The sequence below is a fragment of the Chlorocebus sabaeus genome, chromosome 8 (genome assembly GCF_047675955.1).
Source record: "Chlorocebus sabaeus isolate Y175 chromosome 8, mChlSab1.0.hap1, whole genome shotgun sequence".
NCBI classification, from domain to species: domain Eukaryota; kingdom Metazoa; phylum Chordata; class Mammalia; order Primates; family Cercopithecidae; genus Chlorocebus; species Chlorocebus sabaeus.
In genome coordinates, this window is record NC_132911.1 from 71,393,471 (window position 1) to 71,411,730 (window position 18,260).

The window sequence follows — 18,260 nt, forward strand, 5'->3', positions numbered from 1 at the left end:
TGAAACAAATTAAGAGCTACCTCTTCATTGACTGGACATGGCCTTCTTAGATTAGATGTTTTAAGAATGGAAGTAATCTCACTGCAACTAGTGTTTTCCCAGAATAACTTAATTTCCTTATAGCAGTGTTGTAGGTTGAAGAGTATTCCCCAAACCTTGCTTAAAAAAAAAAAAAATTATGTGTAGCCATTAGGCTTCTCCTGAGGTAACAGTTACAAAATAAAACTACCTACATTCCTCCTGTTGACTGGTGGAGAGGTGTCGCTGATAAACTTAGAATCCCTCTGGTTGCTAGTGCCATGGAGTCAGCTTACTCAGTTGATCATTTTTTGCTTTACAAAACTGACGCCTTTGTGGGCCTGCTCTCCTCCCTCTAAAATACGGTGGGGTGAGTCTAACCAAAACAGAGTTCAGGACATGACACTGTGGGGAAATGCCGAGTTGTCCTGCCTGCCTGTTACCTGAGTCACATGTCCCTTGCCTCCTGTAGATGATGAGAGTTCACTGGTTGACCCTGATGACATCATGAAACACATAGGGGATGACGGATCAAACTCTGTAGCAACTGAGCCCTGGCTCCGCCCTGGCACTTCAGAAACACTGAAACGCTTCATGGCAGAGCAGCTGAACCAGGAGCAGCAGCAGGTTCCTGGAAAACCAGGCACTTTCACTTGGCAGGGCCTGTCGACTGCACATGGTTAAAATAAACCTGTATTGGACCCAGTAGTGCCTTTTAAGGTGAAAGGAATGGTAAATCTGTACCTTCAATAATATGTCCTACTTTTGGCCCCTACCTGAAAGTTACTTTTTTTCCATCTGTATATAAAATTATGATGTATATTGTGTACATAAATATAAGGCCATGATTATTGATTTATATAATAGAATTGTATAGAATTATTTTTGCACAATTTTGTCATAAATTAGTGTGGTAATGAACTGAACTACTATTTGTGCGTATGTTGAATTCTGCTTGTCATTAAGGTGAATAAGTGTCTTAACTGTCCTGTAAAACCAGACTCCCCTTTGTTACATGCACATTTTCCATTGTTACCTCCATGCAAAAGAATTCATTTAGTAGGTACATCTATTGTAGCTGTGATTATTCCAGTTTCTGTGTGAAACAATCAGATGTCCTATTTCATGTTATTTGTAGCTACTGATACAGAAATGAAGGGAACTGTAATTGCTTGTATTCTTGTAAGCCATACATTAAATGTTACACCTTTCTGCTTCTATTTTTATTCCAATGAAGGCATTTGTTTTAAGTTACTAATTTATATAACTACTTCTTGATACAAATAAATTTTTATTTTAATTACTAAAATCTTTTTATTTTAACTACTATGGAGCTTTCTAGACTAGTTTTCTGGAGGCTGAACAGAGGTGGGGACACCCGGGGGTCAAGGACAGAGAGACCGGAGTCGTCGTCTTGTTCCACCACCATGGAACCTTGGATAAGTAAGTCCATGTGAGTTTTCTAATCACTCAGTAACTGATACTTTTTTAAAAAAAGGAGTCATTCAAATTATGAAATTCTGACTCAGAATCTTCACAACCATGACAGCTGAGAACATCCCCAGGCACTGCTTCTCCAATACATCCTCTGATGTAATTAATGGTAGACAATATCAGACAAATTACTGATATTTTGAGTTTTGGCTAGTTGTAAATTTTATATTTGATTGATTTTCTAATTGGACCATCGTTTGCTTTACTAGTAAAGATTTGTTCTATTGTCATCTGAAAGAAAGAAGAAAGCCTCTGACTCTTCTAGGGGAAGAGTCCTAATACTACACCATTAAATAATCAACTGCCAGGTTGTGTGGAACACTTACCCTTCCTTGCACAGCAAGGTCACAGTGGCTCCCAGCTCTAGCATCCAGCTGGGCTTGAACAGAGCTGTCTTAGGGGTAACAAATACGGCACACTTACAAATGCATTGTTCAGTAACTTCATTATCTAAGAGAGGTGTGAAAGCAAAGACGACTGAATACTTTTCCTCTTTAACACAACCATGTTAGATGATATTGACACATTCCATTTTTGTTTAATGCCATGTACCACACAACTTCAACTGACTCCTAAAACACACAATATTGCAAACTGTGCTGAAGAGAACTTTAGCTCTTTTCAGCACTCAAGTAGTGTAGCCTGATGCTAGGTTATTAATATATAAAATATTAATATGCAAAATATCAAAAGATTTTTGGGCTGGATATGGTGGCTTACGCCTATAATCCCAGCACTTTGGGAGGCTGAGTTGGGAGGATCACTTCAGGTCCAAGAGTTTGAGACCAGTCTGGGCAATATAGTGAGATCCCGTCTCTACAAAAAAAAAGTTTTTTAATTAGCCAAGTGTAGTGTTGTGTGCCTATAGTCCTCACTACTGGGGAGGGTGGAGTGTGAGAATCACGTGAGCCCCGTTTGAGGCTACAGTGAGCTGTGATCATACCACTGTGCTCCAACCTGGACAACAGAGTGAGATCCAGTCTCTAATAGATACATAAAAATTTTAAAAACTGCCTTAAAAATAAATATTCTATGGTAAGTACAGTATGAGGGAGGATCTAATGCTGGAAGCTGGAAAGAAAATACCAGAACCAAACAATACTGAATTTGTAGTTCTGGCTGAAAATATCTTTTCCATAGTAGTATGGCCTTAACAGAAAAGAATCAATGAAACATGGGGGTGGGTTATACAGGTTTTGATTGCACTGATGAAATATTTCAAAAGCTTTATTGACCTATAACCTGATTAGAATATGCCAGATGAGAATCAATATTGTACAGAAAGTTGTACAGAATTTTTTACATAGAAAACTTTACATCTGTACCATATACATTTTATCCATCTGAAAAAATTTTCTACATCCACTGTTAATACGGAATGCTTGACAATCTTGTCTTTCAACCATCAGAGCACAATTCACAGTATGAATACATTTCCAGTAAATCTAACCTCCGCAAACCATGCCAGATTTGTTATTTTAATATATTCAACATTAAATTCTGTACATAGAGTAAAATCTACATCAAGCCCCACCACCCAAAAGAAAAGAAAATGACAGCAATCTGGATTCATTTTGCAGTGATTCAAGTTTTGGTCCATAAAGGATCATTCTATTTTAATGGCTCATCTTTAAAAGCCCTAAGAGAAATATGTGACAGGTAGTTACTGTCAGTAGGGATATTTTCTACCTTTTTTTCCCTGTTGTTGAAGTGTCGGCCACAACAGCTTCTGGGCATGTTAAAGCCTCAAAATCACCACCCACCAAAAAGGGCCAAACTAAAAATCCCCACAAAATAAAAAAGAAAGTTCCACCCAAATGTTTAGTGCATTTGACAAAATATTATGGGTATTTAGCAAATGAATAAGAAAATAAAGAAAGAAAACAGTGCAGGAAGAACTATATAATGTTTAAGATTTTTATATTACAGACCTGCATCTCTGTACATTTTTCACAGGATGATTACCAGTATCTCAGATAGCCTGAGTGTGCAAAAATCTTCAGAATAAGAATACCCATAGTTGCTAAATATCTTTTACCATGAACAATAATTTCTTCTTCTCTCCCCACTCCCCAATTATAAACATTTTATCCTTCAAAATACAGCTCTCCTGAGTTGTACTTCTTGTAGAAGTTCAATCTTTACATCTATAGTTCTTTGGGTAAGTTTCACTTCCACACCTGCCAAAAACATGTGGGGCTTTTCCTGCCATGGAAGACAGGGAAGGACCCGTGAGCATGAGCTGACACTGTTTAAACAGGCTTTCTGCTCAACATGAGGCCAACATAACACACAAAATCCGCCCGTACTAAAAGCGACTGGAGTGTTGCAAGTTTGAATAAGAGTTCTAAGCATCTTTACCAGTAACTCTCAGACACTGCAATCCGGAGAAATCGTTTTTCAGGTAGGAAACCTCAGCTCCAGCGTCCTTTTTAAAGAGCGGAGGGATGTAAACGCCAACAAAAATATTAAGTTCCCATCATTGCTTGTTTATTCCAAGTTCCTGTTCAGGTGGTTGTGATATTTGAAAAACTACTCCGATTCGCAGAAAAAATCTTCTAAGAACAGCACGAAGTTCAGGAATCAAGTCAAATTGCATAATTTCACATAAGAGAGGGTAGTAGAATGATGCATGAGCTTTAAACTGCAGGGAAAATGAATTTCTCCATTAGCAGTGATTGCAAACTCCAGAGCCTCAAACTGCCTAGAGTCAAACTACTCTGGGGCTCGATTACAGGAGCCAGGAAAGCAGCGTCCACAGCAGGCAGTGACTGTGGGTTGTGGAACTTAGAAAAACTCACTTCATACAAACACTACTCACTTACATATCCTTACTTTGAAAAACATTTGCCTGTATATCTTTGACAAACTTTTAGTAATTTAGCACTGTTTTTCCTGGGCAATAAGCAAAAGAAAACAACTGAGTACAAACTAGAGTTTTTATAACCTATGGGTTACTGAAATTTTATCTTTTGTTACATAAAAATTTTAAGTTTTGGGGAAAAATCTAAACAGTTCTTCAGGCAAAGCTACATACGTTTCACATGTACAGTTCAATTGTTATACTTCGGCTGTACCTTCACAGTAGTTCCCCTTCATCTCTGAACTCTAGTCTGCAGCCTCATTTCCTACCCCTGTGCCCCTCCAGATCCAGAGAAGCAGTGAGACATGTTATGGCAAAAAAAGTCAGCTGTGGAGTAACAGAGGCTGGGGTTTAGAACCCTTGGCCTTTCAAGTACTGGGCCACATCACTAGGCATTTTTAAACCTATTCTAGGGTCACAGCAAAGCAACCTGTTTCCTTATGTGTGAGCTGTAAGTTGCAATTTTTTTGTAAGAGTAGAATGTACATTTTTGAAAACCTTTATGCACTTATATTTACAGTCATGTGTGTATTTTATCTTTATTTCTACTGGTTCAAAATTCTTATATGAGGCCCATTCACTAGGGACTCTGGGTTACCTGGAACCACTAAATATGCCAAAGGAACAGCTGCAGCCCGTAGCACAGGCCCAGGAACCAGATGTATTCTTGAGTAGCAGGCAGAGTGCAAGGTCATGAGGTAGTTGGACAGCAGTTTTCAAAATGGGGAAAAGGAAGAGACTCCTGGGGTCACAATGGGAATTTCAATGTTATGGGAACCTAGGAACTTGTCGAGGTATCCCAAGGGATTCTGATCCCTCACCTACTGAATCCCCTAGAGAACTGCTAATTAGTGAACAAAGCTGGGAGAAAAGCGAGGACTGAGGAAGATACAGCAAGGCCACTGGTGGTTTTGCACAAGCAGCAGTGCAGCCTGGGCACTGCTTGATTCGGCTCTGAGAGCTCTTGCACGGCAACTCTGGGACCCGGCATCCCGACACGAATAGGGCTAGAACTGTGGGGCTGGATTCGAAGCCTCATACTTACCCTATTATCGCTTATCTTTAGAACTTTAGTTAGAAACAAAAGCAGTAAGTTAGTCCAGGCTTCCCGATGACTTTCTGATGTTAGAGTGAGGAAGTAACTTAGCGCTTCACTGCAGACACTGCAAAAGAAAAGGCTTCCTTTAATGTTACTTGTATATCTACTGGTCCCCATATTCACTGAGAAAGAGCAATCATGAACACAGCAGTGAATATGAACTATTCAAGAACATGTTAGATCCTATCTGTTTACATTAGCTGGAGTGTCAACATAAACATGCTTTTCAAATTGGGAAGAAAACCAAACATGTTAAAAGAAGCCATTGTAACTTACCAGGAAACCCACATTTTCCTAATTTTCTAAGTTTCTTTCAATTCAAAGCTGCTGTGTGGCAGGTGGCACATGTGAAGCTTAGTTTCAAGAGACCTGGGCTGGAATCTGAGGCGACTCCTCTCTTCACTGACCCTTGTGAGGCCCTAGATCACAAGGTCCTGCGGGGCCTTAATCAACCAGTCTTGTCAATCAAATGGGATAACAGAGACTAGGTGACCCCTTAAAATTCTAAAATGTATTTAATTGGCCTCAGAACATCTATTCCTTAAGTAGATATAATACAATGCAGATGGTAGTATTCTTTCTGAATGGCATGTTTCATTCTTAGCCTGAGTTTACATGTTAGTTATCTTAAAGTAAAAGAGTAAAAAAAGTAATACTAAGAAAAACTCCAAATATTTTTTTCCAAAGTAAATGCAGGCAGGCAAGTTTTCACTTTCACAAATGGTTGTTCTGTAAAAATGGGACTATCTTAGGACATTAATAAGGCCTATAAATGACACAGTTCACAGTTTTAAAACAGAAAACCTCCTTTGTCCTGCATGTTAGACATGATTTGGCCACATGTCACTAAAGCACATTCATCTCTAAGACTGAATTTAAGTTTTACAATTGCTCTGTGGAATAGGGGCATCCAGGCCCCAAAGGCTCAGCTCTCAGCATGGTCCCACCGGTGCCCCTTTCCTGCCTGGCACCACGTGGCTACCTGGTCAGAGATGGAAATCAGTCAAGAGTCTTACTTCAAAAGCCTCTGCTGGACCTCCTCCCAGGCACTCACGCGGCTCTCATCCATGTACATCCGGAACAGAATGCGCAGCCCACAGGCCAGGCTGCTGGTCTCCTGCTTTAGAAGGTTGGGCTTGGATTTGCCTTTGAATCCTGCAGAAAGGGGAAGTTTCTGGGATTAGTTTGGGAAGGCATCTTATGTAAAGGTGAAGCAGCCCATATGGAAGCACATTTTGTTTGTGCTCAGCCATCAGCATCTGCTGCTTACAAAGCGGAGCCACAGCAGCCTGATGTGAGGATGATTTCCACGTCCAGGATTCCCTCCCTATTCACGTTGGGGATATGAGATATAAAATAACTTGTGGCCTGGGAAGGTGGAGCCCTTCACATGAAACTGCACTCGAATCCCCAAAGCTGTAGAAGGGGCTCTGTGCTCTGCCTGCACGAGGGCGCTCAGATAAACAGGGGCAACCTCCAGGAGGTGAGAACTGCTCTGTCAGAGGTATGATGGGTCCAGTGTGTGTGGACACAAGGAGGGTCTATCAGCTCAGCAGGAATAGGCCCAGTGGAATGGTGGCAACAACTTGGGTAGGAAAAAAGGGGAAAAATAAGTACAGACTACTCTTTCCAGAAGTTAGGCTGTAAAGGGAAGAAGAATGCCACAGCTGTTTTAAATAAACAAAAGCACCAAACCCTTTTGATACAGAGTTTGATGTTCAGTAACTATCAGCCCCCTTCTTTTTCTCTGCCTTATTCTGCTGCCCCTCATCCTCCCAGCACTGTTTGGCACCTAATAATTATATTTCTTTCTTTTTTCTTTTCTTTTTTTAAGAGATGGGGTCTCACTGTGCTGCCCAGGCTGGAGGGGAGCAGTGTGATCATGGCTCACCGCAGCCTCAAACTCCTGGGCTCAAGTGATCCTCCCACTTCAGCCTCCCGAGCAGCTGGGATTACAGGTATGCAATACCATGCCCCGCTAATTTTTAATTTCTTGTAGAGACAGGGTCTGTGTTGGCCAGGGTGGTCTCAAACTTCTGGCCCCAAGCAATCCCCCCACCTCAACCACCCGAGTAGCCAGAACTACAGGCATGAGTCACTGCACCTGGCTCTATTTCTTAAATTAAAAAATTAACAATGCCACTTTGGTTTATAATAAAAGCTTATTTTTTGTTTAAAATGTCTAACTTGTTCTACAACAAATATAACTCACATCCCAATAAATTCACCTTCACTTTGAGCTTTAGCCATTCCCAGTAAACAGAGAAGCCATTCAAATACACATGCCAGGTTTTGTGTGTGTGACTTTTACAAGTTTATTTCCTAATGAAAGGACAGCTTTTATCATGTCAGTTAGTATCAACAAGAAGGTCCAGGTTGGGCAAACAAGATGATAGAACAATATAAGTCAAATAATAGACCAAGGGGGAAAAAATTCACCCACGTAGTTATCTGGCTTACTGCAGACCAGAAAAGGGCCTGGTTGTGAGATTACCTTACTACTGTTAAGGTCAGAGTACACAGTACACATAGTGACATGCAGATACCTACAGTAGACAGTCAATGAGTTCTGATACCTGTATGTATCTGTCCCACATCCATCAACAGTAAACATTAAATGTGAGGCGTGCATAGCTTACCTGCTTTCCACAGGGCAGTCCTCTGTTCGTTGTTGGAATTAAATGCTTTTGCAAATCTATGTGACTCTAATAAGCAGTCCAGTAGCTTAAAAAGTTGTTGTGATGTTAAAAAGCGGTACATTCCTTGGTCTTGAGTATCAACTCGAACATCAAAGTCCACCGCATCTCTCTTTGAAAAACAAACCACCCCAGTATATACACACAGTCAAAATAATTTTAGTTAATTTACGACTCAGTGCTCCCCGAAGACCAGTTTCACAAGAAAGCCACAGATACTCAGCTTAATCTAACCTAAGAGAAAGTAAGGGATGGTCCATATTCCGTTACACATCCTCGTCCCCAAGCACCGCCTCCCATCAGTCCAGACCCTCCTGGACTCCCAACTCCCTGGCCCTGCGCTCCTCAGCCCCTCAAGTCCTCCCTTCTCAACTGCTATGGAGTCCATGCATCATGATTTTAATTATTCTCTTTCACAACCCCTCCTCTTCCTTTTAGTAACTGGCTGGCAAAACGGCAGTGTGGTCATGTGTGACTAGAGAAAGCAGACTGGTTTTTCTCTAAACTAGTGGGCTTGGTGCTGGCCCAGCCCTTGGCAGACCTTGGCCTAGGCCACGTTCCTGGCCAACCAGCTCACGTTTTCACTTCTCAAGTAGCTAAAACATTCTTCCAAATCTCACATGGTAGATGACTTTTCTTCCCATCTCAGTGAGAAACCAGAAGCTGGCAGAGGCGGTCTCTCACAAGCTCCCACCCCAAATGTACCAGACTTCCTGCATCCATAACCCATCTCCCAGCCCTCCCCATGCCACCACATGGGAACTATCTGGGCTTCTGCCCCAGGTGATTCCCACTCTGTATGAAGTACTATCTCCACTCACTCAAAAACATGGCCCTAGCAATTGCCCCTCTCTTGCCTACAGTCAGTTTTTCTCTCCCTACTGGAAAGCTCTTACCAGTGAACACACTGCCATATCACCAATCTGGAGAACAAAACATAGCAAACCCCTCACCCTCCAGCTATCACATTTCTCTGTGCCTTTATAGCAAAACTTCTTAACAGAGTACTGGCTGAGTCCACATTCTCTCTTTCTCTCTCTTCCCATTACAATTATGCTTTTGTCCTCAATTTAACATTTAACACATTGTTAAGGTTCCAAAGTCCTCCAAATAGTTAGAAGGCAATTCTCAAGAGTAGTATCACTTGACCTATCCAGAGCATTTAACAAGTGACTGATCACATGTTGCTTCTTAAAACATTTTCTTCATCTGACTTCCCGGACAACTGACACCTGCTTCCCCGTGCCTCCCCATGCCTCATGGATTCTCGTCCTCAGTCTCTGCTAGCTGCCTCCTCTCCAGAAGCTGTAGAGGACAAGGTTCCTAGTGCTCAGTTGCTGACCCTCCTCCCTGCTCTAGCTAACCTTACTACCTTGTGATGGGATCCAGTCTCATGGTTTAAAAGGACATCTGCATGAGGAAGGCCCCACAAATTAATTCTCTAGCCTAACTCTAAGCCCAGACTGCTATAGCTAACTTCCTACTTACACAAAAAAAGCAGCTGTCCTCCTATCTCCTTACCTGCGCTGCAGCTAAGTTTTCCGCATCTTCTTTCTTACTTGTGGCTGGGAAGAAGACAATGTTGTCGATAGTCTGGATGAGTTCCAGCTGCACAACACATTTAATCAACAGGGCAGCAAACAATTTTTGTTCTGGAAATTCTGTGAGGAAACCCCCCCCAATGCACATGCAAACAAAAAATTATTTTGAATTCTTTATAATTTCCATGACATTACAGTGCTAAGGAAACATTAATATGTATTCACACATCACACTGAGAAGGACATACTGCTTTTGCACGCAGGCATTACTCAGTAAAAGTTTAACTGATATTTAGAAAAGCCTTAGACAAGTAATTTTTAAAATAAAAGTGCCCTACATAATTTAGAACAAGCTTGTCCAACACGCAGCCTGTATGTGGCCCAGGACAGCTTTGAATGCAGCCCAACACAAATTCATAAACTTTCTTAAAACATTATGAGATTTTTTCCTAGCTCACTACTATTTTTCATAGTAGAAAGAAACAAGGATTGTAAATGGCCCAGCTTTGGAGCCATTGCCCCAGGACTGCCTAGTAGAAAGCCCCCTTTGGGCAGCTGTCTGCCTCCTGGAAAAGCTTCCTGCCAAAGCTGCCCCTGAGAATCTGGGATGGAGGTGTGGCCGTGTGGTCTGGGTCCCCTGGGGCCATACATGTTAGTGTATTTTATGAGTGGTCCAAGTCAATTCTTCTTCCAGTGTGGCTCAGGGAAGCCAAAACATTGGACACCCCTGATTTAGAACAATAAATATTCAAGATGTTCCCGCTACAAATTTTTTTTAATTCAAGTTATTTTTAACAAAAATGTAACAAATAGATAAAAACCTAAAACTGAAATATAAACTGTAAACCCAAGTCTGACCTTTGAAAACAGGGAATAAAGGGGCTGGGCACGGTGGCTCACGCCTGTAATCCCAGCACTCTGGGAAGCCAAGGCAGAGCTGGATCACCTGAGGTCAGGGGTTCAAGACCAGCCTGGCCAACATGATGAAACCCCATCTCTACAAAGCTACAAAAAAATTTGCCAGGCATGATTGCGTGCACTCGTAATCCCAGCTACTCTGGAGGCTGAGGCAGGAGAATCGCTGGAACCCGGGAGGCGGAGGCTGCAGTGAATCAAGATCACACCAGCGCACTCCAGCCTGGGCAAGAGAGAGAGAGAGACTCTGTCTCAAAAATAAATTAATTAATTGAAATTAAAAAAAAAGAAAATAGGTTACATGAAAACTTATACATAAGAAAATAACAGAACAGATCAATGTGAGACAGGAAGTGAGGGCAGCCAAGACTCCGGATGAACCTATGCAATACTGTGGTTTGGCCACAGCACGTTTTATTTGGATCCAGATTTGTAGCTGTGACTGAAATTACCTCTTATTTTCAAAGACATCCATCAGCAAAGAAGTCTATAAAAAAATTAAACTGGGGCCAGGTGCAATGGCTCATGCCTGTAATCCCAGCACTTTGGGAGGCCAAGGCGGGTGGATTGCCTGAGGTCAGAAGTTCGAGACCAAGTTGGCCAACATGGTGAAACCCCATCTCTACTAAAAATACGAAAATTAGCCGGGCGTGGTGGCGTGCGCCTGTAATCCCAGCTACTCGGGAGGCTGAGGAAGAACTGCTTGAACCCAGGAGGCAGAGGCTGCAGTGAGCCGAGATCACACCACTGCACTCTAGCCTGGGTGACAGAGCCAGATTTCGTCTTTAAAAAAAAAAAAAAAAAAAAAAAAAAAGTTAAGCTGAACACATTACTTCAAAAGTAACCAAACTGCAAAGTAACAAAAGTGCCACCCACGTTCCCCTCATCAGCTACACACAACCGCATCCCTCTATCCTGAACACATTTGTTCAACAGTGCGCTTCTGATAGTTCGCTGGCCCATGTGGACACACTCATGGGAGTGCTCCCCTTGTCTGACCACGCCAGCTAAGTAGCTAATCCAATGCAGCAGCACAAGGTTAGAAAAGAGGACTCAACTCCCGAGATGCTGCTGCCACACCGCCCAGGGGACCCAGACCACACGGCCACACCTCCATCCCAGATTCTCAGGGGCAGCTTTGGCAGGAAGCTTTTCCAGGAGGCAGACAGCTGCCCAAAGGGAGCTTTCTACTAGGCAGTCCTGGGGCAATGGCTCCAATGCTGGGCGACTTACAATCCCTGTTTCTTTCTAGTATGAAAAACATTTTACTACAAATTCCCTTTTCTGGCACTAATGCGTGGAAGAAAAATTCATGTTTTAGGGATTTTGAGGGGTAGAAAAATAACTTACTTAAATTTATTCTTATTGAGATCATTAATGAAGGTTCCTTTCCAGATACCGTTCATAAATGCTGTTCTATTTAACGTTTAGTTCTTAGTACTAGATCACAAATTAAACAAAACAAAGAAACCTGTAAGTCCTACGTTTATCTCTTCCTCTTAAATCTTGTCTTCTTAGTCCTTTATTACAGTGACAGCGGCATGGGCAGTCATCCATTCACTCTCTCATTCAAGTGAGAAAACATCTCAGTCTCAGGGGGAAAGAGACTCCTAGCAGGACCTGGACTCCAGAAGGGACTTAGCGGTAGATGGAGGTCTTAGGAGACCTATTTTCATCAGCTCCAACGTGAGCTACTCAGGGGTATTAAGAGCTTCCAGCAGGGACCCAAACAGTTCTAGTGACCCCAAGAATTTGGCAGATGAGGCTGTACTCTGAACAGCAATGCCAAGCCTCTTCATAGTTTCTCGTGCCCTTTGAGACCTGGACAAGGATCCTAACTATAGTCTCACTAGCAAGGACCAGGAGCACATTTGATGACAGTATCTATTTGGACAAATTTTAGTCCTGACAAGGCCTGACACTGCCAGGGTTGAATTAGTCAACCATTTCATTGTCCACACAATAGAGAGCAAAGCTAAGCAGATTTTAACTATGTGGGACTGCAGGTACTGAATCAACTCGACAGAGCAGTGGTGCAGAAAGAATGAGGCTGGTCTGTGCTGTGATTCTTTTCACTGAGTTGGAGAGTCAGACGCAGGGGCCTCCTCATCAAACAGGAGAACCACAACCTATCCACCAAGGAAAAGGGCTCATGGGAGCAGGGTGGCCGCTTGTTCTTCCTCCAGCTCTTAACTGTTCTGAGTCAACAGTTACAGGATGAACCTTGCCTAAAAGTCTTCCAGGGGAGTGAGAGTGGAATGTCTGGCCTAAGGATGCAGTCTGACCCCACAGCTCACAGTGGCAGGAAAGCAGAACCCTTGCCCCAGGAAAAAGGATAGTCCCAGAGTAGCCAAGTGCACACTTTCCACTATGTGAAGACCAAGTCCTGCCCTCACAAAGTTAAGTGTGTTTAAATTCAGTCTTGAGGCTGAGAGCAAGAAAAGCCACTTACTATTCTTTCCTCTTGGCCTTTCTTGGTGCAGACTGAAGCTGCAAAGGACTCCTACATGAACGATTCTGTTCTTTGGGGAACAGGAATGAAAAATGAATCTGGGCCACTCACTACCACCTGTTTACCCTTTAAGAAATTAGCAAAATACAGTGACTGAAGATAGAAGCTCCTTTCAAGTAGGATATGATAATAAAGCCTGTCTTCTCTTAAGAACTGTAAGCACTTAGGATTAAAAAATTCCCTGAATAAAATTAAATCAAAATGGATCAATGACCTAAATCAAAGAGCTAAAAGAATAAAACTTCATAGGCCAGGCACAGTGGCTCACGCCTCTAATCCCAGCACTTTGGGAGGCTGGGCAGGTGGATCACTTGAGTTCCAGAGTTCAAGACCAGCCTGGCCAACATGGCAAAACCCCATCTCTACTAAAAATCCAAAAATTAGCCAGGTGTGGTGGCCCGTGCCTGTAATCCCAGCCACTCAGGAGGTTGAGGCAGGAGAATCGCTTGAACCCAGGAGGTGGAAGTTGCAGTGAGCCCAGATCGCACCACTGTACTCCAGCCTGAGTGACAGAGTGAGACTCCATCTCAAAAAAAAAAACAACAACAACAACAACAAAAAAACAACTTCATAGAAGACAACATTGGGGGAAATGCTGATGACCTTGGATTTTGACAATGATACCAAAGGCATAACTAACAAAAGAAAACAAAAATTGGACTTCATCAAAATTTAAAAACAGGCAAAGGACATGAATACAAATTTCTCCAAATAAGATATACAAATGGCCAACAAGCATATGAAAAGATGCTTAACATCACTAATCATTACGGAAATGCCAGTCAAAACCACAATGAGGTACAACTTCTCACCCACTAGAATGGTTATCATTTAACAACAACAAAAAAGGCATTGGCAAAGATGTGGAAAAACTGGAATTGCTGGAGGGAATGTAAAATGGTGCAGCCACTGGCTATAGAAAATTACTTGGTGGTTCCTCAAGAAGTTAAACATAGAATTACCCTACAAGCTAGCAATTCCACTCCTAGGTAGATAACGCAAAAGAACTGAAAACAGGTATTCAAATGATATTTGTACACAACAGTTTGCAGCAGCACTATTCATGACAACTGCAGGTGAAACAAATACAAACATCCATCATCAGACAAATGGATAAACAAAATGTAGTCTATACATTCGGTGGACTATTACTTAGTAATAAAAAGGAATGAATTATTGATTCATGCTACAACATGATGAGTCTTGAAAGCATTGTGAGAGAAGACAGACACAAAAGGTTGTATTTTGTATGATTCCATTTTTTATATGAAATATGCAGAATAGGCAATTCACAAACACAGGTAATTAGTGGCTGCCAGGGGCTGGGGAAGGGGAGAAGAGGGAGTGGTTGTGTAACCGTTATGGGGCAGGGGGGCTCCCTTTCAGAGTGATGAAAATGCTTTGGATCTAGATAGAGGTGGTGGCTGTGAATGTACTAAATACCACTGAATTATTCACTTGTATATTGTTTTTTCTGTTATGTAAATTTCACCTCAGGTTTTAAAAAGTTCTCAAAGCTGTCCTGTTCTCCTCTAAGGAGGCTGTGGTCTTTTCTAGGTGTTATAATTTTCCTTCAGCAAATGAAACCGAATCAATCCAGTAAAAAAGTAAAGAGTTCCTCTTTTTTGTGAAAAGGTGAGGGGAGGAATACAGGTGACCTGGGGATCCCTGTATGGAGACAGGGGTGTGGGCAGCAGTGAGGGAAATTGGCACAGGCCGACTAAGGTTAGGGAGCATTGTGGAGAAAAGGGTTGCTCCTTAAAAAGTAGGGTGCTCCTGCCGGGAACGGTAGCTCATGCCTGTAATCCCAGCACTTTGGGAGGCCAAGGCAGGTGGATCACGAGGTCAGGAGATCGAGACCATCCTGGCTAACATGGTGAAACCCTGTATCTACCAAAAAATAAAAAACAAATTAGTCGGGCGTGGTGGCGGGCACCTGTAGTCCCAGCTACTCGGGAGGCTGAGGTAGGAGAATGGCGTGAACCCGGGAGGTGGAGCTTACAGTGAGCCGAGATTGCACCACTACACTCCAGCCTGGGCGACACAGCGAGACTCTGTCTCAAAACAACAACAACAACAACAACAACAACAACAACAAAAAGTAGGGTGCTACTGGCCAGATGCTGTGGCACAAGCCTGTAATCCCAGCATGTTGGGAAGCTGAGGCAGGCAGATGGCCTGAGCTCAGGAGTTCAAGACCAGCCTGGGCAACATGGCAAAACCTTGTCCCTACAAAAAAATATAAAAAATAATCTGGGCATGATGAGGCGTACCTGTAGTCCCAGTTACTCAAGAGGCTCGCTTGAGCCTAGGAGGTTGAGGTTGCAGTGAACCGAGATCACACTCCAGCGTGGGTGACAGAGTAAGACTCTGTCTGGAAAAACAACAACGACGACGACGAAAACAAGTTGGGTGCTCCTGCTTAGAAAGCAACAGTCCCTCACTACTTCCCCTTGCAGATGGGTAGAGGAAGGCATGTTAGGCCCTACTTCTACAGACAGAACATGAGGTTGGTTGGCATGCAGAAGGGGGTCGAGAGAGAAGACTCAGGTGCTCGTTGGTGGAAAAAGCGGACATTTCAGGTATCAGCAGAGTTCCTGACCTTCTGCCAGAGGGCATCCATCTATCAGAGGATGTCCAAATTAGGGTAAGCACAGTAAAGAAGTGATGACACGGCCAGGCGTGGTGGCTCACGCCTGTAAATCCCAGCACTTTGGGAGGCTGAGGCGGGCGGATAACGAGGTCAGGAGTTCGAGACCAGCCTTGCCAACATGGTGAAACCCCGTCTCTACTAAATCTACAAAAATTAGCTGGGGGTGATGGCCGGCACCTGTAATCCCAGCTACTCAGGAGGCTGAGGCAGGAGAATTGTCTGAACCTGGGAGGCAGAGGTTGCAGTGAGCACCACTGCACTCCGGCTTAGGCGACAGGGTGAGACTCCATTTCAAAAAAAAAAAAAAAAAAAAAAAGTGGTCGGGCACGGTGGCTCACATCTGTAATCCCAGCACTTTGGGAGGCCAAGGTGAGCAGATCACGAGGTCAGGAGTTCGAGACCAGCCTGGCCAATATGGTGAAACCCCGTCTCTACTAAAAATACAAAAATTAGCCGGGCGTGGTGGTGCGTGCCTGTGGTCCCAGCTACTCAGGAGGCTGAGGCAGAAGAATCGCTTAAACCTGGGAGGCGGAGCTTGCAGTGAGCTGTGATGGCGCCACTGCACTCCAGACTGGGCGACGGAGTGAGACTCCATCTCAAAATATAAAAAATAAAAAAAAAGAAGTGATGACACAATTATAGTATATGCTTGTTAACGATAAAAAACCAAAAATGTTAACCCTTTCCTACATAAAACACAAATTTATTTTTATTTAGAGAAATAACTCACTTGCTGTAGATTTAATTTTGCTGACTTCTTCATTAACAGCAGAGGCAGAAACCAGTGGTGCTTGCGGTCTGTTATCCACAGACCTTGGTTGAACAGAATCATGAATATCTACAGACTTCTGTGATACTGTATCCTAATAAATAAAAAAAAACATTATAAGTATGGTTAATAAAGTTCATGTGTGAAAATATTTTCTAAAATGCTATTTTAAAAACTTATGTCCCTATGAAAATGATTACATTACACAATGAGAAAATTATTTAAAATTACCTGTACATACAGAAAAGTTGACTTTCTGACCCTCACTGGGCTCAGGTCTTAAACCATCCAACAGCAACAGATATAAATACAAAACTTCAAAGTGTAGAGAAACTGGTCAGCAACACCCACAAGTGTTCATAAAATCTAAACAGACACTTTTTGCAGGGGTAAATTTAGAAAAGGATCTTCTGTCACCCATGGACCCAGGGACTAGAAAGGTCAATGTGAAGGTGACTATCTAGGAGCGTCATATCATGAAGAGAAACTGGACCCTGGAGTCCAATAGACCTACACAAGAATTAGGCTCCAGTAATATTTATTCACTTTTCTGAGATAGGAGTTTCGCTCCTGTTGCCCAGGCTGGAGTGCAATGGCGCAATCTCGAATCGCCGCGACCTCTACCTCCTGCGTTCAAGCGATTCTCCTGCCTCAACCTCCCCAGTAGCTGGGATTATAGGTATGCGCCACCATGCCCAGCTACTTTTTGTATTTTTAGTAGAGAAGGGGTTTCACCATGTTGGTCATGCTGGTCTCCAACTCCCAACCTCAGGTGATCTGCCCGCCTCGGCCTCCCAAAGTGTTGGGATTACAGGCATGAGCCACCACGCCCAGCCACAGGTTCCAGTATTTTTAAGAGTGTAACCTTGGAAAAATGATTAATTTCCTGAGGTGAGGTTTTCTGATCTAAAAAGAAATGACATACTTTCCTTGCAGGTTGTTAAGAACTAGAGATAATAAATCCAAAACACTAGCAGCACAGTGTTGGGCAATAAATGGCAGCTGACCCTACCACTCCTCGAGCTTTCTTTCATTATAAAGGTACAGCATACTCAAGAGATGAGAGAACCTGGTTTCAGGAGGAGTGCTTAGCTCTTGTTATTCTGACATAACAGTCCCAGCCTGCAGTAACCTTACCTGCTGTGTGAAAGGAAGATGGGCCTGTGTTACCAGAAATAGTAATAATCAGAACAATATGTTAGCTTGGACTTCTGTATTTTAAGGAAGAAATTACTCAGTTCTCAGAATTAAAAATGTATTATCTTACTGAAGATAAATGAAAGCACTAGTTTTTAAATATTTTTGGTCACTGGCCCTCTTGAACAGTCTGATGATTTCTAAAACGTTCTCTCCAGAAAACTAAACCTGCACAAAAACTAGGTCACAAAATTAGGGATTTAAAAACCTTGCTCTGTTTTAGAGGAATTTTTGGATGTTAGGTATACTGTTTTCTCAATTTTTCTCACTAACCAATGTAAATGAGGAGAATTTTTGGGACGTCCTAAGTAATAACGGGGTCTGTGCTGAACGGACGTCAGCACAACAGAGTCATGGAGCAACACGGGCCCAGTATAGACGTCACAGTTCTCAAGGGCAATTCAGAATGGTACTTTTCTGTGAAATCTGTTTTAACTGTTGACAATTTGTTAAGGAAGTTAAAAGTTGTGAGGAACAAATCTGGTCAGTGGGCATTAGTTTGT

At 42.6% G+C, this 18,260-nt stretch overlaps 2 protein-coding genes across 18 annotated transcripts in view; one reads left to right on the top strand and one right to left on the bottom strand.

Annotated features, from left to right (window-relative positions):
* The window catches only part of CSPP1 (centrosome and spindle pole associated protein 1), a 132,563-nt gene extending 130,339 nt beyond the window's left edge, over nucleotides 1-2,224 (top strand). For 11 of the 12 annotated variants that reach the window (XR_012093703.1, XR_012093704.1, XM_073018143.1 and 8 more), the window contains one exon: nucleotides 491-2,224. Coding sequence is in view for 9 of the 12 variants with exons in the window: in XM_073018143.1 (XP_072874244.1) it covers nucleotides 491-702 (212 nt within the window). In the remaining 3 variants the exon portion in view is untranslated. The remainder of the gene's footprint in view (nucleotides 1-490) is intronic. The other variant, XR_012093705.1, reaches the window with a different exon arrangement.
* A 497-nt stretch (nucleotides 2,225-2,721) lies between these two features.
* ARFGEF1 (ARF guanine nucleotide exchange factor 1) overlaps nucleotides 2,722-18,260 on the bottom strand; it is a 146,718-nt gene continuing 131,179 nt past the window's right edge. For 2 of the 6 annotated variants that reach the window (XM_073018135.1, XM_073018134.1), the window contains exons 35-40: nucleotides 16,522-16,654; nucleotides 9,692-9,831; nucleotides 8,114-8,282; nucleotides 6,491-6,629; nucleotides 5,421-5,538; nucleotides 2,722-4,156 (exon numbers count right to left, since the gene is read on the bottom strand). In XM_073018135.1, the coding sequence (XP_072874236.1) occupies nucleotides 3,992-4,156; nucleotides 5,421-5,538; nucleotides 6,491-6,629; nucleotides 8,114-8,282; nucleotides 9,692-9,831; nucleotides 16,522-16,654 (864 nt within the window). In that variant the 3' untranslated portion in view covers nucleotides 2,722-3,991. Of the gene's footprint in view, nucleotides 4,157-4,233; nucleotides 5,539-6,490; nucleotides 6,630-8,113; nucleotides 8,283-9,691; nucleotides 9,832-16,521; nucleotides 16,655-18,260 lie in introns of those variants that run through there. The other 4 variants (XM_038000423.2, XM_073018137.1, XM_073018133.1 and 1 more) reach the window with 3 other exon arrangements.